Below are 27,408 nucleotides of genomic sequence, written 5' to 3'. Positions count from 1 at the left end.
GAATAATTTTTCATCACCAGTTTGGTGTTTTAGTCGTAAAAGAACAATGATGTTACCAAAATTTTGACCCAAATTTCATATTGATCGCTGAAGACTGGAAAAACTAGCTCTAAAATTACTCTAAAGTCAAATACCCCCCAGTGAAATGATGCTATGACCTGTGGAAGCACCATTTTTTGGAGCACATTCGTCTAACTCAAAAAAAAATGCATTTTATGAAGTGTCAGCAAGGCTCTGTAAGACAGACTATAAGCACTACAAACCACACTTACTCAAAAGAAAGCTAAAATGAGCTCTCTAATGGTTGGTGTATAATCATATTGTGTCACTTACTCCACCAATTAAAAACATATCAGCCTGTTATCCAGCTGACCCATCTTTTTTTTTATTTAATCCTTCGTTTATACAATGCATTGAAAATTCTGTATATCATATATATGTGTGTATATATATATATATATATATATATATATATATATATATATATATATATATATATATATATATATATATATATATATATATATATACACACACATAATTTTCACTGTGACTCTTCATTTGGTGCTCTTAACCCAAAACAAAGACTTTTTTTTAATTTCCCAGATTGAAAAGACAAAGAGTCCAATACACAAATGCTCCAAAAATATCAGACATACAATAAAATTTACATTCAGTATACATTACATGTATGTATATGAATGTCAATCCACAGCGTCGAAATATTTCCAGTGTGCATTTAAACTGTTTAAACTACAGTGTCACATGACACCAAAACACAGTCGGTTTTATGTTAACAATGAGTTTTTAAAGACGTCTCGGGAGCAGAGGGCCCAGCTCAAACCTCGAGTTATGAAACAGATTTTTTAACCTTGGCTCTTTTTTCTTGTTTTTAATCTTATGGTTCTGTTAAATAACAAAAATAACAAGATTTCATTGTTTTCGATGGCTTTATTTTCTATGACAGAGGCAACGAATAAAGACCTGTTGGAATAGATGAAGACCAAATGAACACTGCTGTTTGAGGACTTTGTCAACTGACTCTTTATTTAAGTGGCTGTAATAATTCCACATTTTAATTCCAAACTAACAAAATGACATGTTGATGGTTTCATGAATCATGATAAATGCAGATTTTATTACTGCTTGTGTGAAAAATAAGTTGGTGTTGTAGAAGATGGTCAGATTATCACATTGAAGCTTATAATCTCAAACTATATTACTGTTCATCACCACGTATTCCTGGATAGTTATAGTTTTCAATTATTTGGCAATCAATCTTCATAAAACATGTAACTTCATTAAGAAATTTCATCACTTAAGTGGCACTTTTAATCTTCTAATAATGGAATTTGTGGTTGCTGCCAAAAAACAAAAAAGCTGTGCAATAGAATTATTTATGCATAATGTGTTGTTGTTGTTTTTAGTTTGTAGTTTAACTCAGCTGTTTGGTTCCAGTTTTCTCCAATGGAAATAATCCAATAAGCCACATTTCTTTGGATGATTTCCACAGCAAGACTAGAAAATCCTCTATGTGCAGATGAACAGGAGACTTAAAGGGGACATTTAAATGTGGCACTGTCCTGTTTGCAGTTGCCAATTAATGTAGTTATACAACTTTTTAGAGACGTGATCACAAAATTCAATTGATAAGTTTTCGGTATCTTGCAAAAGGTGGGCCCTGCTGTCACTTCTAAAGCCTGTGGGCATTAAGAATATTCCTACATACACAATTTGTTGTAGTTACTTAACTCCAAACTCATTAACTGATGCTGCTCCACAATAAAAGACTGTTTAATGGGGACGTACAATAATCATATCTTTAATGTGTTTTGTGTAATATGTGCATTCATACAAACGTATTCCTAACATCTCAATTTTTTAAAAAAAGGTGTCCCATTTAGTGTCTATATCTTTAGTTTGATCTGTCAACTATCTATAACTAACTATTTGCACTTCGGGTGTTATGAACATAAAGAGAAAACCTGGTTCAAAGTGATTTTTTTATCTTACGGTTTATTCAGTGTGACTGTATGACCAGCATGCAGCACGCCTTAAGTGCAAAACAAGTAATGAAAATGTTTGCACGCTGCTTGAAGGCGCAGGAAAACGTGCACCCACTGAACTCACCACAGCCTGAATGGACTTGACAGGATATTAAACAGGGAGCAAACCTGAATGCCAGACCTGTGCTGGACGCTTATAGTCCAGCGCTTTGGTTTTAGGACTTCTCTGTCAGTGCAAGCACAATTCGATTAGTCTAAATTTGTCTTTGGCAGAAGGGCTGAGGTAAATAGGCTGGTATTCATGAGCAGCGAGGTTCAGAGGGTTTCTTGCCCCTGTTAAAGTAAACTTCAGTAATTCCCAGCATCCTCAGGTGTACCAGAGCACCACTACCTGTACCTGACCTGCGGCACTTTTCTGTCTCCAGCACACCTCAGGGGAGTGATTCGGGTCCAGCCCGGGACTCGTATGAATCAAACTCAAGCGCTGTGATATTTCAAAACCCGTTGTCGTCCCCCCAAAATAAACACTTTCTGGGAACCTGCTGTGGAGTCCCGTGTTTATTTTTGCATAGTGCACGGCTGGCCGTCAGCCTGGGCGAAGTGAATCATAAGTTGCAGCCATTTCCTTACTTTTCGTCAGCCGTCCTGCCCTCGTGTGCTACTGTAAGAGCCATAGTTTACACACCAAAAAAAAAAAAAAGAGGCTCTCTGTTTATTTCAGTGAATTTCTATAGCACACTATGTGCTGGCCCCATAGCATAGAGTCAGATCAATTCATTTTGCTTTGTTTTGCCGTTGTTTGGAAACACGATCCTGAATCCAGTTGTGTGGAGCTTTTATAGCCGGGGTTAAATGGCAGGCCTGTGCAATATCCACATTTAAACAAAACACCCTAAGCCACAAAAGTAAATTCAGCGTGGTCCAGTTTTCCTGAGGACAGCAGGCCTGGCCCGAAAGCGTTCACTCGTGTGGTGTCGGGCCGTCGCACTACTGTTTGTTGACGTGGTTCAGCTCCGAAGCCTCGCGCACTAACTTCACTCTGGAGCGGCGAATTCAGGCCGAGGCCGGTGTCACCGAACAGCTGATGGATGACTTTAGTCAGACACAACGCTTTCAGTCAGAAACTGATGCTGCTTGAAGGAAAATGCAATAAAAGATGTGTGAAAAGTTACAGTTGATCTCTGAAATGGAATATACAATGCAGTGTTGTGTTTTGTTTTGATCAGTGCTTCATTGCTCTGTTTCCTCTGGCACAAAGATCGACGCCTGTGTCTCCTCCACATACCTGGACCCCAGTCATCTTGCTCTGACCTCTGGTCCACACTTGTAGTCCTTTCACCCAGTTTATCACAGGAAATCCACTTTGTGACATTGACAGGAATCATACAGTCTGAGGACCTTCAACTCCATCCCTGTAAACAAGTCATCATGTTCCTGACTGAGACAAAGCATCCGCACACAATCCATACACATCCTTATCTGGATTCCTATTACGTCTGCCTCATGAATCCGTTCACTGAAGGTCGGCTCCTCGGAACTGGGGATAGGGAGTCCTCCGTGCACGGCTGCTCTCCCTGAATCTTCACGTATCATAACTTTATCTGTGATAAACTCTCTACATCATCATGTAGCTCCTCTCCGGATGTTCTTCCGACTTCTCCAAGCTGCCATGTTTTTGTGGCCTCGATTCACAGATTTTACCTGTGCTTCCCCATTTATGCATAAAGTATATTGAGTGCATGTGAGTTTATGCGTTCGTTTTCTATACCTCTTTTATCCAGAGCAGAGTCACGTGAATCACATTCTCCCCGTGCATGTGTGGGTTACTTCCATATGCTCTGGTGTTATGTCTCCGGTCTAGATGAACCGGATATAGCATGATTTGGGTTTCCCACTCTTCCCACTCCCATGAAGGCCAGGCTCACAATTCTGAATTAACAAAAAAAAACTGTACAGTTTATCTTACACAAACAGCAGTGCCAAAACTAACAAACAAAAACTCTCTTGGATCCTAAGCATGTGTATCAAATGAAAAGAAAAGAAAACAGAACAAAACACAATTCTCCTAATTCACACAGGGATCACAAACGTCCTCACATTAAGTCACTTGCACTTGCTCATAAGATTGCACATGCACACACACGTGCGCGCCGGGTTCGTCAGCGACGGAGAGGTGAACAGGAGCCCCGAGTTTCTGGCAGCCGATGACTTCGGAGCGATCCGTCTTCCTGTGCAGCCAACCTGATGTCTTTTGTGGACTGGTGGTGTGTAACCGCATTAACCAATGACACACACAAACACACAGACACACACTCAGGAGTACAGACCGCAGATCCCCATAAGAATCATGACCTGGGTCATATGGCTTCTCTTCATAATCGAAAACGTGTTTGTGAGCTTAATTAGAGACTGTTCGTTGCCTGTATGTGTGCAAAGCCCTTCACGCAATCTCAGAAGGGTCATGGCCCAGATTCTTTATCGTAAAGTGAGAGAAAAATGTAGATGGATGGATTTCTGTGCAAATTTATCACTCACTTTCTTCCATTTGAATTTAGGAACTTGAGTTATTGTCATGCTCATCAGCCATTCAGACACTTTGCATAGCATCATCAGCTTAGTCAAATAATATCCACAAGTGAAGCACGAAAAAAAAGAGAAGAAAAAAAAAAATCAGAAGGCCGTGCCAGCATATGGCAGCATCTGAAATAAACTGGAAGAGGAGGAGAGGGAGGGTGAAGGGGGTGTGGGGGTGGTGAAGATGGCTCATATTGCAATCTTCCACAGAGGTTTTGTTGACTGTTGTGCAGGGGAGAGCTCATCAGCGTGAAGGGGAGAGATGTGAATATGCGGAGACGAGGGGCACTGCAGTGTATCTGCTCATTAGGCGGCCGACGCTGTAATTCGGCGAGCGAGCGAGCTCTGCAATCAGGGGCCTATTCATTAGCATGGGGGGCCCGCTTTCATCTGCAACCACTTGAGGCTGCCAATCACCGAGGCGGACGCATGACAGCATGACAAAACGGGGCGGCTTAAACACTCGGGGATGCTTGTGCATGGAGGGAGACATGCCTGAGCGCTGCCTCGAGCGCTCCTCTCGGAGAGGGCGAAGCCGTTTCTGCAGTGTAGTGCTGGCAGGTGGCCCAAACTGTGTCGGCCCGATAATCATCTCTGCTCAGCATGAAGACGGCTTTTGTTCTAAAATGTCTTCCAGGGAGCGGCGTCGTGTTCCTCCACGGGTTTCTCTCCTGGACCCAACTGATTGGGAGTGATTGATAAAGAGAAAGTTTAAGTTGAAGATAAAGTTTGGGAAAATCTGAGAGCCTTCGGCACACAGAGAAAGAAACACACACACACACACACACACACACACACAAGCTCCCATGAAAAAAAAACCAAGATGATCCAGACATTTGCACACACCTGGTCCAGTCAACATTTGGGCATCTTTAATTAAATCTGTAAGTGAAATAAAGAACCCACTGTGTGTGTGTTTTTATCTGCGGTAAGCAGATCGGGGTCAATTTGTCTCTTCTGCTCCTTCAGGAGCAACAGGAGAAACACTCCTGTCATCTGAAACTGTGGCAGAGCAGAGGTGAGGCCGCAAACGCTAAACACAAAGACCAAACCACAACAATAAAGAAACTCCTCCCTCAAATCACGTTTCTGCCGAAGATTGAATGATGTTTACATACCTGAAGTGAAAAAAAGAAGGTACAGATAGCATACAGGCCATAAGAGAGTGGTGCAGCGGGCCGGGCTTTACAGATCAGCCGTCGCCGTAGCTGATAGTCTGAAGTTTGTATTGTCAGCAGTTGGATTCAAACCCACAACCTTTGAGTTACACACTGGCTTCCACACTATTACCCCCCCACTGACCGGTTAGTCAAACAGCAAAGGTGCTGGTGACTTCTGTACAGAGGACTGTTTCCTCAGAACGCAGCAAACATCTGCATACTGTTAGTGCCGTGTTACAGTTAGCGTCAAAAATAGGCTTGATTTAAAAAAAAAAAAAAAACAGTGAGGAAAAGCTTTTTCTTTTCCTTTTTCCACTGTAAATGGGGCTAATAGTGTAGGTTCAGAGAAAAAAAAAGAAAATAAATGCAAATTCACTGCCTTTGAATCAGTTTTCACCACCACCTTAGAAAGAGTGGAGTTTCATACTGTTTTTTAAATAAACCTGCACATTGATTCACTTTGGAAAATCCAGATTTAATGATATCCTTTCGGCCGTTCAATCTACCGTCATGTTCGCAGCTTAAGTGCCGTCAATCAATGTTAACAGCTGTGAATAATCTGTGGTGAAAGAGCTCACAAAGGCCAACAAACTGCCCGATCAATGGCCGCGCTCTGAGAGCAGGCGGCCATAATCGCTTCTCACTGTGGGATTGATGCCATTTCCTGCCGAGCGCGGCGTGTAAATTGGAGACGATGGGCAGGTTTGTGGCGGGATATTGCTCTCAATGACGGGTTAGTGCAGGTACTTAGCCTCTGACGGCTGACCTCTAGATTTAGTGACTGCAGGAGCAAAAATAAGGACTCACACACACACACATACATACACACACTCACACACACACACACACACACACACACACACACACACACCAGCCTGATGGTTTATCTGTCATTCAAACACATCAGATCTGATACATTTTTATTAAACCATAGCAGTATTTACAATGTACAATCACTGAATTATTTTTCATTTTTCATTTCAAGACACAGTTAAAAGTGCTTTTTTTTAAAAGTGAAGTTTGTTTTTGAATAAATAAGGATTTTCATTTTCTGACAACAATACCACAACAAACAACAGTAAAGCTGCAAATGTGCCCGTCACTGATATAAAATAATGACAAAAAAAAAAAACAACCAAAAAAACAAAAACAAAAAAAGCTGAGGTTTTACTGGAATACTGCTACAACACTGCTCTTTTCTCCCTCTGTGAAAGCTCATGTTGCAGCAATTAAAATGCCTGGAATGAGAGGGGAAACAAGAGGGAACGACTCCAGACTGGATACAATGTTTGGTGTATCATGAAAAAGAAAAAGGAAAGTGGTCCTCCTCTTGATTTCCAAAAAAAAAAAAAAAAAAAAAAAAAAAAAGAAGAAGAAAAAAAAGCAGTAACTCCTGTGTTAGCCCGCAGACATCACCACGGCTTGGATCAGCAGTCTCACACTGAAGAATCCCGCTGATTGGAAACAGCCGGCCGAGCGAGGACCCCGCTCCCCGAGCGGAGCAGATGTGGCAGACGGGACACCGGCAGGCCGGTCACCACGGAAACGGGGACGCGCCGGGGTCAGCGGCTGATGGGAAGCTGTGGCAGAGACATGGACGGGTGGGTCAGGTGTCCCGGGGTGGTGAGGACGGAGAAGGGGTGGGCTGCACCGGGGAGACAATCAGCAGGGGAAACAGCATGAGTGAGTTTACTGTGGTTTAGCTGAAGACATTAATGATGATCAAACCCTGAAAAATCATTCAAACGATCATCAAAAAACACATCATATCAAAGGGCTTCACAAAACAGCATATTAATAACTTTAACAAATGAGAAAAAAGGTGACCTACTTTAGCTCAGACTGAGTTATAATTCTCTGAAATCCCCGGTAAAATATTTTGCTTCTGCAGGTAAATGTGGACAGACCGGGAGAAAACAAGCTGCCACCATTTTCTGCTGATTCAATTAAGAAAATAACAACTCTTTGTTGCTGCTTTTTTCTAAAAGACTGGGAATAAACACATCTGTCACACATCTGTCCAGAGCAAAGAGAAAAAAAAGGTGTTTCCTTTTCTGTGAAAACTGAGAGAAGTCTCCTTTAAATTACAGACAGGTTTGTTGGTGTTGTAAGTCCTCTGGAGTTTCTGTATTGAAGTTAATCAAATCAAACTACAGAATAACACAGATGACTGATTTCACTGAAACAGGTTGAGAATTATCATTTCAACCTTTCAGGAAACCAAAAACAAAATCTTCAATCAATCAATATTTTTTGAACACAATAACAACAAAGATCATCTAATCAATCCCCCGATGAAACTGGATGATAGTTCTTGATTCCCCCCGTGACTGTTTTAATGGTTTTATGTTACTCCTTCACTTTAATGCCAACATATCTGATGAAGTTTTTCCCTCATTCATCACCGCCCCAAAGGCACGAGATGTTCGCCAAAACAGATGTAAAGCATCTATTCAGCTGCTGTTTTTGTTTTTTAGAGGTCGCCACAGTAAGTTATACGTGGTTCATTTTGCACACCTGACACAGACGTAGTTTGCGCTCGCCTCCCATCTCCCAGCAACCCTACACTGCAGTAACGTTATTATTCACTCAACACACATTTCTCCTCAGTTTGCCATATTTTTTTCTTTAAAGTCAACACATTTCTAATTTTCTACATTACTGTACTCGCAGGTATGATTTTTAAAAAATATAAAGCCAGGATCATCAGGGCAGTGTCCGCTTTACATTTAAGTGATGGTTTATGGTGATATCAATAAACTCGAAAACCAATTTATTTGACTTAAAATGAGTTCATTCAGAAAAATCGAGCTAAAATGTGCTGAATTAGAATCAAAGTTGCACATACGTACAGGCCAAATGCCACAGAAAGTATATTAAATCCTTCCACACAGTAGCACCACTCTGTTCCACACACCAGAACAAAACACACTTCTCTACGTGTATTACTGATAAAAAACAAAACAGCCAGGTGCAGAATTTATGCATTCAATGTTGCTGCTTGATCAATACATTATTTATCTGAATGATAACATCTATTGCATTGAAAAAATTCAAATAACAGCAAAATTCAAATGTAATGGTATAAATTACTCTTCCAGGAGTTTGATCTGAAACAAATGATTGTTTCTGCAACCTGATCTGAACAGCTTCACCACCATGTGTCTACAGTAGCCCTGAATGGACGAAACAAACATCAGCTGGAAGGAGAACGTGACGCCTTTTGAAGGGTTTGAGGTTTTCTCACATGCTGTTTAATCATGTGTTGAAGCAAAGGTGATACCTGAACCTTACAAAAGCCCTGATTTAAAACATTCAGGGTGTGTACCTTAAACAGTCTGGGTCTAGTGCTGGAATGGAGTGAATAATTCAAATTTAAAGAGTCTTGGTTTGGATGAAAGAGTCCAGGTCGTACAGTAACGCCTGGTCTTTTTTTTAACATTCTAGAGCAGTTTGATGACTGAAAGTGTTTGAAACTGTGCTATTTTATTAGTTTTGCTAAAAGACTTTTGAAAGAAGCCAGCTTGTTTAAGAGTCTAGAAGAATTTAAATCAAGTTTGAAAACTGCAACTTTAAAGTCAAAGTCTATTTTGAAGGATCCAGGAGATGGATTCACCGGTTAATATATTCACTCTTAAGATTATATATTCAACTCTGTTTAATAATGTTACAGGGAGAATATGAAGAATGCTATAAATTACTGATCGTTTAATTCAAACGAATGTGTTATATTTTCAAAAGCGATCGCAGATTATTTTTTTAGGCTAAACCTGGCTTAGTTTCTCTAAAACTGCTGCAGATGTCAGTGAAAGTGAAATTATCAATATAAACAAACTAAGAGACTGCAGTAGAGACACTCACTGTCCAGGTATCCGTGCAGAGCCAGCAGGTGTGGTCGGTCGGGGCTGCTGAACGGCGAGTAGTGGATGTCATCTGGCAGCGACGGCGGCATCCGGGACAGCGGTGCGCTCTGGGAGAAGCCGCTCTGCGGGGGCTGCTTTTTGTGCCGCGCTCGGCAGTTCTGAAACCAAACCTCCGGGATAAGACAGGACATGTGAACATCCAGCGAGCGACACGGCCGCCATCAAAACACCGAGACGCCCCAGATCACTGTGAGGACAAGAAGGCTTAACCGGATGCAGCAACACTGGAAATCAACTGACCGCGCTTTCCTAAAACATTCCATCCAGAGATTACATGTCTATCTCTACAATCCACTAAAGAACAAACTTTTCATGAAATATTGCAGTTTTTTTTTAAACAATCCTATACAATTGTTGATGTGTGTTTGCAGTTCACTTTTTTGGGGGGGTTTAGTAGAGATTTAAAGAAAATTATAATGGAGATGTTTCTTGGATGAGCTTTAAATAGTGATTACATGCACTTTTGTTATGAACTGAATTCAAATAGTGTGTAGTCAAATTACAAATCTACCCTTGATTTTCCAGACTTTTATTTGAACTACTTTTGAATTATAAACACAAGTTCATCGGCTGGTCAGGTCTGCAGATTTCCACATTACACAGGGAACTGCTTGAATTTGTTGAAGCAACCATGGAGCTAATTTTCAGTTTCTGTGGTTGATTTCAAGCATTCACAACCTTTTTTTTTCTGCTGGAAACCCCCAGACTGCCCACAGGACTCCACTACAACTTCATGAAAGCATTCGACTTCAGGCTACAAGGAATTTGCACATCCCAAGCACTTTAGATCCACCTACCTGTATGACTCGCCTGCTCAGTCCTGTCATTTCCGCCAGTTTCTGCAGCGTCTGAGCGTCGGGGTTGTTGTCCTGAGCGAACTGAGTCTGCATCACCTGCCGTGGCAACAAATCCACACGTGTGAGGCAAGCCACCCCGCCTGAAGACACACTTCCAGGCCGGAGCGGAGACACACCTGCAGCTGCTCGGCGGTGAAGGACGTGCGCGCCCTCTTGGCCGGTTTGGGTTGGCAGTCCTGGTCGGTGGGCAGCGCTCCCTCCAGAGTCAACCCCGTGCCTGAAGACACATGCAAGTCAGACTGTGCAGCTCCACAACTTCAAAGTAAAAAAACAAAAAAAAAAAAAAAGTGTGTGTCATGAAAATCCTGGATTTATCCAAACAGCTTGTGGAGCATAATGAGACTGTTTTCCTGCTGACAACCACACTGTCCAAAGTATTTACACCGTGGGAAACATTTTCTACACTGAAAGTGAGGCAGAGTTTGAAAAGTGTTTGAAAAATGGCTTTTCAGAGGCCGTGAGATATGAGCTGACTGGGTTTAACTTCTGGGCTCAAAGGCTTTTCACAGTGGCGTTTGCATGTTCTGCCTTTGCTGGTTTGGAGGTGGTTTGACTTGTCGGAGTGTGGAGCAGGCCTCCTCTGGAGAGGGTGCTATAGAGCCTCTGAGGGGGGAAATGGGCCTTTTCCCTGAATGTTTTCTTCCTTTAATTTTTGGTAATAATCACTGCTAAGCAGAAATAAATAGAGAGGAAAGTGCAACAGGTGCAACAGTTGAAGGGTAGACCGAAGACTAACCAGAAAATTTCAAACTAGCAGGCAAACTATCGTGCTTTATCCAGACAGCTGTAGCATCTTATAATGTGAAAAACCTTAAGAGGTGAACATTATGGGGAAATTTGTGGAGACATTGGGTTAACTTCTTTCATGAGTGTCAGATTTATTGTGAACTGCTCTCAGCCTTCGTAAGGTTAGAGGTCAAACCCTCACCGTTCTCGGCGGCCCTGCGCAGGTTGTCCAGCATGATGTCGTAGTGGCTTCGGCAGAGCACCCGGCCCTCCACCAGGCCGAACTCCTCCCCGGTGGACAGCTGCCTCTTGCAGGAGAAACAGGCGAAGCAGGCCAGGTGGTAGACGCTGCCCCGCGCCCGCCGCACCCAGTCGCTGGCGAACACCTGCCGGCCACACTGGGCGCACTTAGTGCCGAACCTACTGTGAGGGAGAAGGACGAGAGAGGTGAGGGTCGGAGGGAATCTCTTTAAATCAGAGATCCACCACGTCACTGGCCACGAATCGATCACTGAAGGCCTCAGGAGTCCTGATCCCTACAGTCAGGCATCATTTAATGCATTGTGTTGGAAAAAGTTTATTCAATTTTTTTTATTTTCCCCCCAAACCCTCTGCTGTGATTTCCACCTGCAGTCACACTAAAAGCTGCCTGCTCATCATCTCAGTTTAAACCCAGAGTTTAACTGCAGGTCTCCTGCCAAGAGAAGAAAAAAGGATCTGCTCTCTGTTGTTTTTGACTAACCTCATCACTTTTGGAGGGAATAAGCTCATATCATAACATCAAACCCATTATAGAGATTATTACAAGATGAGTCATAGGATTTACAGGTAGAAATCAAAGCAGAAACTTCTTTAAAAGCAACAACGTTTCATCGTTTTGGGGCTGAAATGACTCGATCAGAGGAGATTTGGAACAGTAAATATAATGACTCAGTCAAAAAGCATGAAATCGATTGGGAGTTATTTCTCATGTGTCCACCAGTGGAAACTAATCCCTCTTCCCATGAGCCTGCCACTTTGTGGAAGTATGATTAAATGTAGATTAAACAAGTGTAAAATACGTTTTTTTTTTTTTTTTTTTTTTTTTTTATGGTCAACACAGATTAAACTAATTGTTTTGTCCTTTTATTCCTAAACTAATCAAGTGACTTTTGGGGTGATTGTAACAGCTTCCAATTATTTATCATGTAAAATAACCAATTGATCATATTTGACTTTGAGCTGCTGTGATTTTCTTGTAGATAAATCAAATGTCCAGAGCCTGGCCTGAAATGCAACATGACGTTAACTGGTAATGGAGCTGTTTTCTGGAGTGGCGTGCCCATTAAGTCTGACTGGTTTGAACAGAATTCATTTTAATAACACGAAGGTGCCAGGCGGTTTCAGTGATTGGAAGTGAAAGAACACATTTCTCAATCGCTGCTGAAGACAAATTGTGTTGTACTGGATACCAAACATGATCTTGGATAGAAAAAGATCAATTAGCAGTGAGAACAACCAGAAAGAAGTCGAATTATGTGCAATAATTAATCATCTGTGGTGAAAATGACACAGACACTTTTTTTTCTCTTTAGTGCAAAACCTTTTCTTTTCTTTCAGAATTAAAGAAAATTAAGGAGAGATCCAAAGATCCATATGAAAGCTCTAATGCCTTCCATTTTTACGCTATTGTCTTACAAATTTTAAAAATCCATGCAGTATCACAAGGATCAGTTGAAATCCTTTACATAAGGCATATATTCACTGAAAACACACACTGTGCACCCCAAAGTCCTTTAACTACACATTTCTTGTTATTCTTTTTTTTCTGTTTAGTTATTCATCTAATCACTCTCTTTATAGAACTTACATTAGTATACAGTTACCTATATTTAAATGAATAATTGTAGTTGATTTCGCTTGTGTGGTTAATTATTAATTCTCATCTGTGTGTTAGTCTTCTGTATATTTCTATGATTATGTTACTAGGTAGTGTTTACATTTGCTAGAATTAAATGTGGAAGTGCATTTAATCTCATTTGTGTATTTACATCGCTAATCTATTTACCTGCTCGTCTGTGGGTTTGCAGCTGTATCTATTTTATGCTTTAAATGACCATTTGCCACTTATTTTTAAATGTGACGTTTAAATGTCATCGGAAATTCAAGAATCCGTAAAACTGATGAAGCGCATTTTATATTTAATTTAAGAAATTACTCAAAACAAGGAGAAGAAGAAATTATTCAAATAGAATTCAGCGAAAGACCAAATACCACGACTGCATAGTAATATAATTTTGGTTAAGAGCTACTGAACTTAGCAATATCTTCAAGCGGGGTTACATAATTATGAATGCAAGCCTATAATAATAATAATAATAATAATAATAATAATAATAATAATAATAATAATAATAATAGGTTGAGTTAGAGTGATTTTGTTGTGTTTGTTGTGTAAAGAGGCCATGTGAGCCGCAGACTCTGCTCTACCTGAAATAGTCCAGTTTGCAGTAGATCTCCTTGTTCTTCACGTAGCAGCTGGTGTGTTGGCGCAGAGACGCTCTGCACACGGAGCACTCCAAACAGCCCAGGTGCCAGTTCAGGTTGTTGACCTGCGGAAGGGACAAAGATCCACGCAAATCAGCGCAAATCACGCACAGGCCTTCAATTGACAGTGAAAAAAAAATTATATAAAACACCCAAAATTCTTTCAAATTTTTGCTTTTAATCAAAATATTTTTTTTTCTCCAGAAATAAAAGGAGTCAGAAATTCTTACACTTTTAGGAGGGAAACTGAGGCCAAAGGAGCGATTAAACAAATAAAATGAAGCATATACCACCCAAAACGGATCAGCAGTCTTGCAGGCATAATTTCTAATTTTCTTTTCATGATTATTTGTGAATGTGTCACCTTGAGCAGGTAGCGGTCCTGGATGTCCATGCCGCAGCTGGCGCACTGGTTCTTGGCGGCCGGAGGAGAGCAGAGACAGGCGGCCTCCGGCGGGCTGCACTCCCCGGACTCCTTCTTCACCTCGGATTTAGACTGCTCCGGGAAAACGGGAACCGAGTCAAGAAAAAGCCATCTCACTCACGGAAATTACAAAAACAACAGTCTCTCTGTTTTTCTAAAGTAGAGCTAATTCGGAAAATAAATCCGCAGTGATGGCAGAAATCTATGTTGGAATAAATCCTGTTGAGAACATTTGATTTCCCGTGACAGCTTTAGATTCCTTCATTCAGTCACCGTTACCTGTAGACACACGCACTTTTGCGGTGCACTAAAACTGATCACACATTTCGATTTAAGCCTAAAACTGTTGTATCACGTGAACTCCTGGATTAAGGATTTTTTTTTTTTTTTTGGTGTGAGTCTAAGCGTGTGTGTGTGTCTTTTGCGCTCCGTCTCTGATCTGAAAACGCGCCCAGCCTGTAGGTATCAAACCTGCGCTCCCAGGGAATAACGTTACGCCAAAAAAAAAAAAAAAAAAAAAAAAGTTTGATGCGAGCGTCTGAAAGACAAAGAAATGAAAAGATAGCAGCCCAAACTCGCCCAGATGTTTGTGACTCACCATTTTCGGGTCTTGAACGCTGCCTATTTGGAGAGGAGATGGAGCTCGCTCTGCGCATTACGCATCTCTGCCCCAACCCACACTATATCCGGTCCAAAACAACGAATAACAGTTTCTCCTGCATTTAAACCCTGGCAACAAAAGAAATTTTGATGCAATTAGAAGAGAGAGGGGGAGGGGGTGTTAAAAGAAAAGAAAAAAAAACTATATGTGATCGATCGTTGCTCTCGTGCGCAATAGGAGGCTGTATTCCCATGCAATCAAACGCAGTGAAAAGAAAAAGATGGCACTATATCTGCAATTAGCAGCGGATTGAAATGCTTCGCTTGATAAGAGGCAACCCGAGTGTCAATTTCATCTGTCAATCAAAAAAAGCCAACCGAGCCACCATCCTAAGGGAGGGAAAAGAGCGGCACATCCTAATTTCAATAGCTGTATAATCGAAAATCGAAAAAATCTCCTAAGTGAAGAGGCTCAATTGGAGATCGGTCTATTCATAACAGACAATGTGCAGAAACTGCAGCTGATCTTGAGACATAAAGGAGCTTGATTGTCTCTTTCTCGTGATGGACCAATTTATGTACTTGAGGCTCCCCTGCGTGATTACAGCTGCATTCATGAACTGCCAAAAAATCTGCGTTTGGGTGGCAATCCGGATTCGTGTTGTCCTTCACTTGTCGAAATTAACAGGAATGCAAGATTATGTTAATTACCAGCTAGGGTATAAATATTGGAGGCAGTAAAATGAGTCGTGATGGCCTGCTGGAATTAAAAAAAAAAAGAAAGGAAAAAAAACGCGTATACTTCATACATGGAGAGCCTCCGCGAAGGAGCGAAAACATCGTCCGATAAAAGTTTCTCCTGAGCATCACGGGAAAAAAGTCCGGATAATCCCAGTGGTCATGTTTCCTCGAAGTCTGTTTTTCTTCTCTGGTATGTTTTGTTCTTTTTTTTTTTCTCCGGTGCAAAATATTAATCCAAACTCCTGAAGAATGCGCGGCGGCACCGGAGCGTCCCTTCCCGGAGTGCGTCCCGCGCAGAGGCGCTCCTCTGCTCCCCGCTGGCCGAGCCGCCGCAGTCTGCGGTCTCCAGGTTCCACCCTGCGCGCGCTCACACACAGGATGTGATGCTGCAGGCTGGACCAGGCGGACCACCCCGGCCTCACCCTCCTTTCCTCCCCTCACTGCACACTTTTCAGAAACACCGAAGAAATTCGTGGAAGCAAATAAATACAATCATGTAAAAAAAAAAAAAAAAAACACCCACCAATTAACCCGGATCTGAATTCCCTTTAATGGGGGTGAAGGTTGCAGACGATCCGGGGGCCACTTTGATGAAATCACTTCCCTCTATCAGAGCTGATTGCAGAGACATGACAGCAAGAGGTGAAACCATGTTGGATAATTAGCCATCATTTCCCCTTTGTTCCCTCCCTGCTTTTGGGGTGAGTGTGAATCAACATTTTCATCAATTAATCTCTAATATTCCAATGTTTTGCATCCTATTCCCATTCACTGTTGGATGTGTTTTCTCTAAAGCATCAGCGCATTATTGCAACGAAGTCATACTTTAGCGATTTGGGACTTTTTATGTAGCTATGACCTTGAAATGTTTCAACCAGGGAATGTTTAATCCTTTAAAACAATAATTTAGGATGAGAGAGGTGAACCTGACAAAAAATCTGATGAGCTTGGCTTCAAAAATACTCCTCAGCAGGAAGATCCCATCTGAGTCCAGGTTATGGGCCTTTTGTCATGGAGTCACAACTGATAACTCTCAGCTGTGAGTGTGTGTGATTGTGCGTCTCTCTGTCCAGGCTGCGACATACTGGCAGACTGAGGTGGAGGAAATGGATGGTTGATGCACTGGTAGTATAATATGTAATAATTCAGGTTGCTGTAAATAGATAACATCTTTAAAAGGAGCTAAATGAGACTAAACGCCGGTCTTGCTATATGGCTGTTGGAGCTTATTTCCGTGAGGCGGTGCAGCGTGATCTGTGGTAAAATGTGTTCTGCATCTTGTCTTTACAGAGTGAAGCCTTAATCAGTTAGTTTGCAATCAGACTTGGAGAGAAAAGTTTTTTTCTGTGAAAATGAATAATGGCAAGAGAAACATACACTGCAGCTCAGGAGTGACACGCATGAAGAACAGTGATCAAACCCCAGAGGAACCAGAACAGCTACTGATACAGTTATTTACACACAGCTTATGGAAAAAGATGATCTATAACACTTACAAACATTATACAACTGCAAATATAAATCTGAATGCAGAAATTGCAATTGCAGTGACATTAAGTCATTAACCTGAAATGAAGAGAAAAACCTATTTCATGTTAACATCTTTTTTGTTAACTTTGGTAGTGATACTGATTTGTAGAAAGTCTTTTATTCTGAACCCAACTGGTCCACTGCTACCAACCAGAAAGAAAAGTCAAAGAGCCGAAGCTCTGACAGCCAGGCGAAGGACAATGTGGTACTGAAGTGACTCAACAATGACACCCAATGTACCACAGAGGCATGACTTGGTTTGACACCGTGTCCTTTAATCTCTTGGTTGCAGTTCCAACAAGAAAAGTAAACTTGTGCAAAACGAGCAGCTTTGCAGCTCTACAAAACATTTCATGTAAAAACAAAAGCGAAGAGTAGCAAATGCAGTGAAACCTTGTATTGACGATGCTAATCTCAGCAGTGATTGGACAAAAGAATTATGGCAAGATTTTAAAGCTTAAAACGGCTACTGAAAACAATTGTTTTGCAGTCAATAATAATATTTCTAGTTTTTATATATGTTTTACTGCAATTGCTAGTGTCAAGTCCGCATTAGTTAGAGTTATCTCCCAGCAGCCGTCAATCTGCTTCTTAACATCTGAACCTGAAAACTCCTCTTATCCCAGACTAATGAAGCAATGCTCTGAAGATCTGCTTGTCATGTGAGTGCGTCTCAGTTTTCAAGTGCCTCCATAAATGTTTGGAGCAGTTGAGATAAAACACCTATATAGAAATGTACACAGCCGTCAGCGCTTCATAGACCTAAAGCACTTCCTCGGATGTGCTTGAGTTCATGTGCAGCCTGAGTCCTTCTCTTGAGAGACGTTGTGGGTGGAGCATGTGTCTGATGAGTGGCTTGTCTCTGATCAGGGTGGAGTCCATTCACTGCAGGTGTCTAAATCCATATTTCCTTGTGGAATTGTTTCACTCCCACATCTTTCCCTCCGATGTTAGCAAGACTTTGTTTCATCCATGTCTGGTCCCAAACGGACTGTTTGTCCTTGGGGTGGATGAAGATATAATTGATCAAATTTCCACAAGCCACTGTTAATTTTGTCTCCACCGTCAATCTAGTCTTATTTGCTGATGGATTTCTCACACATTTGCATCTAAATTGGCCGCCATATATTTGTCTTTTGTTCCAGAAAATTGCCTCAGACAGGAAGCTGTTTCTTTGATGCAGGCAGCTGTAGAAATAAAGGAGGGAACTGCACTGTGAATTATACAGGATAATCACAAAGTTCATCACATCACTTCGAAACAGTGATGCCCAAGATAACAGATCCTGATCAAACAGGGTTTATAATATGACACATCTGTTCTGTGTGCTGTATTGTGACCCTTTTACATCAACAATAATGTAATAATGGCAAATAACTTAAGAGACTGCCAGCAACATAATCATCCACTAATAACTTGCCTGTAATGTACTGAAACAGTAAATTTTTTTTTCTGTTTTACAGCCATGAATGACAGCATGGTATCAATGAGTGAGCCTAATAACTAACTACCCCATAAGGTTATTATTGCGAAGCAAACTGCACAACGCACATAGGCAAGCTTGTATTTTCAAGAAATCGAAATCTATTTATGTATTATGGTAATCCCTATGGGAAAATTATTAAATTATGAGCTTTATTACATTGATGAAGTCCTAAACATTTCTGGATATTATTGAATTTGTAGTTGTTACAAGCTGAAGTTGTGTTTTCACTTAAAACAGAGAAAGTATTTGACCTGGCTGAGTGGGAGTATATGTCTCTGGTGCTCGATCAGCCCCTCCTCCTTTGTTTGAATATTAACCACGTCACCAGCAGCTTCACGACAAACATATTCCATCAGATCAGATATTTTTAGGTTATACGGAGGTAATCAAGGGGATGATGCCTCTCGCCATTTTAATTTGATCTATCCATTGAGCTGCTGACCACATCTTTCTGGAGTCACTAGAAATCAAAAGGTTGTTTCATTATATGCAGATGAGCTTTTACTTTACATAGAAAATCAAATGAAGCACACTCTACTATAATTTGAGCAACTATCAGGCTTAATCTATCAAGAGTTCTCTTTGCAATTCTTTCATTGACTTGGGCTTAAACATTAAAGCCCTTCTAAATTGGACTGTGCAGAACTTCTTGAAATAGTCAACTTTTTTTTAATCTCACTTGCTGACCAAGTCAGTGCAGTCAAGATGATTTTTTTTAAATTCTCACACTTTTCACACCACCTGAGAAAACATGGCGTTCTCCACATTTCACCATTATAGCTGACTGAACAGAAAGTGGTGGAGGTTTCCACTACTAGCTATAGACTCGCAACACTCGTTCTAAGCTTTTTGCTATTTTCAAAACCTGTACCACTAGAGGGAGCTGTGTGCGTACCTCATCTTGAGAATCAGTTGTTTGGATGATTGATGACAGAGTTACAGTTTGAGGGATGGGGTCTGTCTAATTTCATAATTTATTATAGAATGGATGACATTTTCAAACTAAAATACTGTATGTCAATGCATGGAAATGGAACGGGATCAAGACTTTTAAAAACCAAACCATGACATAAAATGTACCCACTTAACATGTGAAGCCCCTGGTACTCCACATTTCCAGTATGATACCTATAATTCTAGAGCAGTGCATTCTCCATCCTCAGCAGGCGAATGACAGTGCAGCTGATGGCGCTGGACTATCAGGGACACCACATCAAACTGTTGTTCCTGTTAAAATGCACACAGTAATGCTTCTGGCAGATGTGTGAAAATACCTGAAGTCAAATCTTTGTTAAAGAGTATTTCTCAGCTCTGTAACGACACCAGTTTCTGTTTGGATTTCAGAGCAAAATCCCAATAAAGCGTCTCTTCATAACTCAAGTCTGAGGCAATTAGCCAGCTTCTGGATGCAATAAGCTGAAATAACCCATCTGAACTTCAGTTTCAGAAAAGGAAACAGGTTTGTTTATTATGTGATTTAGATGAGAATTAAAATGGAAACTTTATAGTTTTATTGGCAATACTCAAGTAATATGCAGTGATTTCTCTGGTTTGGACTACACTATCAATCAGTGTCAATATTTAAAGTATGTTAGAAAGTGTGAGAATTTTTCAATGACTGTTGGTATCTTGATATATTAAAGTATACCTCTTATTTAAAAAATATTGGAACGAAGTATATGAAAATTAAAAAAAGAAAGAGATGTGATGGTTTGTGAATCATAATTGAACATGGGCAAAATTTTGAATCCAAAATGACACTTTTCCTTCCTAGAATTGTCAGTAAATACTGAGTAACTTATCTATTCAATTAATAAATAAAATATCGGTTTGTGATTCTTGTAGATTATGTGTCTCTTTAATTTAAACGTTACAAGCTGTCTCAACATGTTTGGAACAGTATTTTAGGAGACAGTGACATGAAAGCTAGAACTATTTATATTTTATATTCCTTTGACACCAAAAGGGAAAAAAAACAACAACAACAACATCAAGTGAAGGTTTCCCTGAAATCAATGTCCTGCTAATTCTTATTGATCAATGAAAAAGCCTATTTACATGGTCTCAGTTTGTAATGCACTTCAGCAGCTCTGATCATTACCTGTAATTACCAGATGGAGCAGTGTCCTCTGAAAATGGACTGGCCAGCCTTCCGGAGGACTTTCAGGAGCGAAGAGAACTACCTCAGCTCCATTATTTCTGCTCTTTAGTGATGATGTGTTTGATTTTTTGACCGGAGGGTCCATGAACATCAATACTATTTGAGAGACAATGATGTTTTTCTCTCATATAGGTATTGAGCCATGTGCTCAAAAGAGGGTTGACTGTGTGCCTACTGCCCTCTAGTGGCTGATGCAGTTAGTGGAACAGCAATGTAGAAAAGTAGAGGATAGAATAGAATATTACAGAATAGAATGGAATAGAATAGATTCTTGAAATTGAGTATTAAAACGGATATAAACTGTTTACAATGAAAGTTTGATATAAAAATTAGGATTTACATTCAGGAGACCATCGTTACTGTCTTGTAACCAACCAAATCTGAAAGTAGAGGGTTTTTTTTTGGTCTTTTCTTTGTTTAAATTGGTTCAAAATCTCCAAATGTTTATGATCTAGGCAAATTAAATCTGTCCAAGTGACAATCTTGACATGTTAAAAATCAAATTATGGCATTTTCTTCCTTCATAAAGAGTACTTTAATGTCTAAAACTGACCAAGTTAAAGTATTCTTCAGCATCCCCATCATAAAAACCTAATGACACATTTAAAGTATGTAAGGGGTTATAGTGGGAACGGCAGTATTTATATGGATTTTCTCCAGGATTCATATTTCTCTTTGGCATTCAAGTCAGTCTGGATGTAATCTGCAGAGAAATGAAAAGCATTTTGGGTAAGACCAATATTATTGGCAAATTTCACTTATTCTTCTCCTGTTAGCTAACTACATTGTCATGTTTTCATATTATCAGTCATGTGAGAAAAAAAATCTGAAACCCTCTGAGCCTTCCCACCTTACCAGTTACAAAGTAGAAATTTCACTGGACTCAGATTTCTTTGATCCTATTCAAAAGTCGTGACATTGCCACTTCCTTATTACTCATAAATGCACCATATGCTCCTTTTTCCCAGCTCTTACAGAACTTCCTCCCTGACATCGTGCCAACAAGAATAAAGCACGCTCATCTTCTGAGCACTCTGAGAGAGATTTGTAAGGATGGGTCACCTGCTGCGTCCTGTGGAAGCGTGAATGTCCACACAACAATAAAAACAATCGGCAGCACATGCTAAAGTTATTAACGCCATCGGATGGGCCCCAGCGGACTCGTCCACGGCTGGTATGTCAACAATGTACGATGTGCGTCATCCGCCCGCAGTGGAGGTGCTGCTGGGTTCACCTCAGGCTGAAAACGTATTTACATGTGGAAACGCCCGGCGTGAAGGCGGAGGCCTTTGTCATAACTGATATGAGATTAGACACTGTCTCAGGCAGTTGTTATTTCATGTGAAAGTAGTAAAACACATTGAAATTTACTTTTTAAAAACTGGGAAATATCATTTTATTCTTGATGATTAAATACAAGTTTTGAAGTAAATTTACATAAAGTTCATGAAGTTATCAACTGGTTTTTAAAACCAGAAAGTAATTTAGTTTTTTAATGAAATTACAATGATCAGTCCCACTTTCCCTGGAGTTGTTTTCACACAATACAGTAAAATACAGTAAAACAGTAAAACAGTCTTAGTATGTTCTTGTAAACTATCTTTAATTTCCACATCTAGTCCAAAACAACAAAGCTGAAGAATCAGGCCAAATTTGCAGCTAACATTTTAAGCAGCGTGACGCCGTTTGACAGCTGATTATCCTCAAGGACATTCATTATGTTTCTACAGGGAGCTGATTAAAATTAATATGAAGTATAATTAATCAGGTAAGAATTGATTAATGACCACAAGTGAAACACAGTCGTTCTGTGATACGTTTAACACAGCGAGTGGTCAAAGTGATGAAAAAGAAACGTATCAGGACATCAGCTGTCGTTTTTTAAATCGGCTCTACTTTGAACTTCAAGTGAGGTTCAGCAAGATAAATCAATAATGTAAATATCATGATCACATATATACATCGTATGCTCACAATCTTTCTTAGAGATAGGGTTTTCCAAATCACACTCAAATTCTATATAAAATGGTGAAGCTATTTCACCTGTTTATCACAGCGCAAACCGGAAATTTTCAGGCTTCAGGGTACAGAAGATATGGATGGATTTTTCACAGCATTAACAGCCTTGCAGTAACATTTCACTTTAATATGTGTTATTCACAACACCAATATTGTGGATTTTTGTTTGTTTGTTTTTACTGCAAACCTGTTTAATTAATTCAGTTTGGTTAATTTGTAAAGAATGCGTGTCTGATTTATTGAGATCCTGCAGAAAGATAGCTAAATTGCACTCCCACACAAATATATTGTGCTTTCATTTTTACTGAGAGTAACACCATGAGTGACATTAGGTGGGATTAGGAGGACTCAGATGAGTATTTTACATGCTTCAGACCCAGGAACAGTCAGCAATATGGAGATAATTGGTCAGATATTGAAAATTTGAGTTCGCACTCAGAAAACGTCTTATAATATGGTCCACAAACAGGTGAGGAGCTGTTCGGCACTATGACAGCAGAGTGTTTACTCAAAGCGGAACTGATTAGCACTCCTTTTTCAAATGCACCAAAAAAGCAAACAAACGCAACAACAAACAATGCAGTCATTTTCAGTAGTTTAGTGAAGCTCAGTAAAATCACATAAACATCATACATTTAACAATTAGTACAAACACCTGACATTTTATTCTCCATCTGGAACAAGCTCACAGTATTTAATGTTTGTGAAGCCAATTGTGCTGATGGGAGTGTGTTTCTTTATTTTGTGTCTGTCAGACACAATCCTCTGTCATGTTTGTGTACCTTAGTAAATCAGACCCTCATGTACTAGGTTACAAGTTTAAACATGAAAAATCTCTCCTCTTTGGTGAAGATCTGTCTTCTGTTGCTAACAATGCCTCTTTTTTGTAATTCTTCGATACAAGGTGTATTGAAACAGCAGTGAGCCTGGTTCCTCCGCCTCTCCTCCGTCGGACACAACGCCCAGCTACAGAAATGACTGATGCTCTGCCTGGCATGTTGGCAGAGGGAAAATGTTTGGAGAAGGGTGGGGTCGGGTCCTAAATGCAACACTGAGGTCTTATCTTGTTTCTGTAGAACTTCTGTGAACACAGTTAGATGTCGGCGATAAGAGCTGGATCTGAGGCCATTATGTGTGAGAAGCAGGGCCTGAAAAATATTTATTGCTGCAGCTGTGTCTTTATCTGCTTTACCAACAGATTCCCAACAAGCTCTGCGTCGCTGGTTCACCTGCAGGCCCTGCAGGGAGTTCAGAGACATTATCCATCAAACCAGACTGTGTTGTGCAGAAAGACATAAGTCTTCTGGGATATTCCTTTAAATTTATTTTGAATAAGATAATCTTTAATATTTAGCCGTTAGCTAAATGCCTACTTTCTGCTGACTGGCTGGACAAGCAACTGAAAATCCGATGCTGTCTAATTACGCATGGCGCATTTTCCCGCCACATGTAATCGGATGCCGTCGGGCCCACCATCTGAGGCCTCATTTAAATAATCCTGCTGAAACAGAAAGATTTCTTGCTGGTAAGCATGGCTAGCTCATTACAGGAATAAATATTTTGGATTTTTTTTTACTGTTTTTAAGTTACAGTGACTCAATAATTAAATGTCATTTTAGTTCCAGTGTGTCTGTTTTTAGGTATCATAGACCAAACCAAGTGAGAAACTGTTAAATCTTAGCACAAACACAGATATGACTAAACCATGTGGTAATTTTCAAACCATTAAACTAATAAATCCAGTGATAAATCTTCTCATATCCATGTGGAACGGTCCACAAAATGGTAATTGAGCTCATCAAGAGCAGTGTGTCAGACACAAAAGGCCGTGATCAGCCGCTAAATGGCAGACGTTTAAATCTGTCTTTGTGATGTGAGCGAGGAAATTAAAGGAGGGAGAAACTGCCGGGGATGTGACGATCCGTGAAGAGAACCAGAAGAAGTGAGACCCCCGTTCCTCTGCCAACTTGTTGCAGATCGGCTTGACGCTGGAAGACTCACCGTCCGGCGGCGGCCGGCGTTCAGCAGGCCGGAGATCAAGCTCGTCTAGATTACGGTCCTGCAGCCAAGCTTTCAACAAACAAAGGAAACGGCACATTACACCATCCAACCTCTCTGAAGAATTGCACGGCAGAGAGAGAGAGAGAGAGAGAGAGAGAAAACAACTCTGCAGTTATTTAACAAATACAAGTTTATTTGAAGTACAGACAAGGAAAAATGAAGCACTTTTTTCTGGACTTGCACTCCATATGACAGCAATTTGGGAGTATTGTGTATTTTGGCCCAAGTGCGTGGTCTATGATAGATGACAGGAGAGAAAATCACAAGCCGCTGGCTTCAGCACAGACATGCAAATTGCTTTCAGCTGACTGCCGTATTCTCCTTGATATTTATCAAGTGCATTACAGTATGCCTCTTTATTTACAGGCAGGAAGCAGCTGATCGATTCCACCATGTTCTCCCCTCCCCTGGGTTAAGATACAAACCCGTCAAGTGGCCAGAGACCTCTGTAAAATCAAATACATGTTCTTGTGCATCTTGTTTTACCACAGAAAACAACATCCACACACACCCACACACACACAGATGTCTCAGAAGGTTTCCAAACATGATTGAATTTGCAGAAACACATTTTAGGGGATTAGTATAAGCAGCTGTTACAGTAAACACACAATTTTGATTTACACGTCTAACGCACAACGGAAGACATTCAATTTTACTTTTTGGGACTGAAGAGTGCTCCACTATGTTCACTGGATGTTAGCTCAGTGTAAGTGCTGTGTGGTGGAGCACTTGTTGCATGCAGTGGAATTAAAGGGCAAATCAGTAAACATGAATTAAGACGTCTGGATTTTAGAGCATTTCAAGGGTCTGTTCGTGTGAGAACAACCTGACTCTCTACCATCGTGTGTCAGCTACCTAAGCTACGATATCACAAAAATACAAAACACCATGAAGACACAAAAAAGGGGAATAGCTTTCATTACACAATTGATCAAAAAAGTAGGTGTCTGTTTGCCCCAGAGTGGATCCTGATTCAAGCACATTTCAGACCAAGATTCAATAAATGTCAGCGCTGTGGAAGTATTGGAAATTTAGAAAATATCCTACTAGACTGCAAAATTTTTGAAAAAGAAAGGAAAAGATTTAGAGCCATAGAAATTGAATGGGACTGAAGGCAATGTTGTAACCAGAAGGAGAAGAATAGCAAAACTGTAATCCTAAAGAAAAGGATCATTCTCATTTATGGAATATAAAACATCATACATGACACGAAGTTACAAAGTCACGTACTGTAGGTGGGGTTGAAATCTGCCAGTAACTTCTAAAGAAGGAAGAACTTAAAATGAAGAGGAAAAACGCTCATTAAAAAAAAAAAAAAAAAAACTTACCATGAAATTACACAGTGAAACTCTGTTACTCTGCAGACATTACCGGCTTTGACTTGGTTTATGTTTTTATGTGTATTTTAAATCTGGATTTCTTTGACGGTACTGCCAAAAAATAACAAACAAACCCAACAGCAGGGAGATCGGTAGCCTCTACTGCTCTTATTCTCCAACTTTGCTTGTCATGAAGGGTGATTTGAGTTTATAAAAGCGGTTCTTCTGAGGCTCGAGAGGGGCTTTCTGAATCCTGGGGAGCTGACCTCCTTGATATCATCAAGTTCTGGCTTCAGATTTCAAAAAGCTGGCTTATCCATTAAGAAAACGCTGAGGATTTTTCTGGGCTCTTGATGAATCTGACCTACAACCTCCTTTTATAGCACTTAAGTGAGTTTGACCCTTCACCTCCCACAAGTGACTTTCTTTGAGTGGCTTGTTTTTCTGTGTGTTGTCCTCCCTGCTGGAAATGACAAACACATGTACACAAATCTGTGTGAGGGAAAAGAGAAGGTCCTTTTCTATACTGTCAGTTAGTCATGATGTGAGATGAGCCTTTAACAGAGAACTGGAAAAGAGGGATTAGAATGTAGTTCAGGAAAGGACTTCTAGGTATAATAACTCCACAACTCCTCTATGTAACTGAGAAAATATGCCAATTATAAACTGAAGGCTCAATTTCACAAGTACATCAGATTTAATTTCTCCCTGATATCCCTTCTGATCAGGGTCCAGCTCCTCGCTAGGGTTCGCAGACTCGGGTCAGTGTCAGAGATCAGCTACTTACCCAATGGGGTAACCAGCTCCAGGAGGAAAATTGCTTCCTTCCGACCACTCACCTGCAGTGACCCGGAGCAATCAGAGGTGAACAGCGCTCCTAACCATGTAAAAAAAACCCCTTCAGGTCAGCACACGCACACGCACAGCCCCGGCCCACCCAGCAGTCCTCCAGCGACCGGCCGGCTCTCCAAGTTCGAGTGTTTAAGCTGTCACATCAGATATGCTGGATGCAGAGATTACTTGAGCAGGACGCACTGAGTGTTTAGTTTGATGCCGACTGCAATATCCTGCCGCGGTGCTGATCCCAGCAGCTCCGGGTGCCGGGCGGCACAGTCGGGCCGTGTCAAGTCGAGGTGAGCGCTGATCAGCCCAGGGGATGTGTGCGAGGTCAGAGAGGAAACGGGAGAGTTTCAGCAGAGACCACTGGAAACCATCGAGCTGGCTGTTTGTTTTGGTAGCAGTGTGTGTTCACCACGACAGAGGAGAACTGGCTGCTGAGATCCTCAAAATGT

General features: G+C 40.7%; 1 protein-coding gene across 1 annotated transcript; it reads right to left on the bottom strand.

The window, feature by feature from the left end:
• Positions 1 to 7,046: 7,046 nt before the first annotated feature.
• lhx6b (LIM homeobox 6b) lies at positions 7,047 to 15,700 on the bottom strand. The gene is made up of 9 exons (XM_030104882.1): positions 15,606 to 15,700; positions 14,795 to 14,925; positions 14,137 to 14,268; positions 13,716 to 13,837; positions 11,449 to 11,669; positions 10,637 to 10,737; positions 10,461 to 10,556; positions 9,602 to 9,773; positions 7,047 to 7,385 (listed from the first exon to the last, which is right to left on the bottom strand). The coding sequence occupies exons 2-9, from the start codon at positions 14,795 to 14,797 to the stop codon at positions 7,303 to 7,305; spliced, it is 930 nt and encodes a 309-aa protein (XP_029960742.1). The 5' UTR covers positions 14,798 to 14,925; positions 15,606 to 15,700; the 3' UTR covers positions 7,047 to 7,302.
• Positions 15,701 to 27,408: the final 11,708 nt, after the last annotated feature.

Source organism: Salarias fasciatus, chromosome 12 (assembly GCF_902148845.1).
Source record: "Salarias fasciatus chromosome 12, fSalaFa1.1, whole genome shotgun sequence".
Classification (NCBI taxonomy): Eukaryota; Metazoa; Chordata; class Actinopteri; order Blenniiformes; family Blenniidae; genus Salarias; species Salarias fasciatus.
Note: the sequence above shows the minus strand (reverse complement) of the source record. Positions and strands in the feature narration are given on the sequence as shown.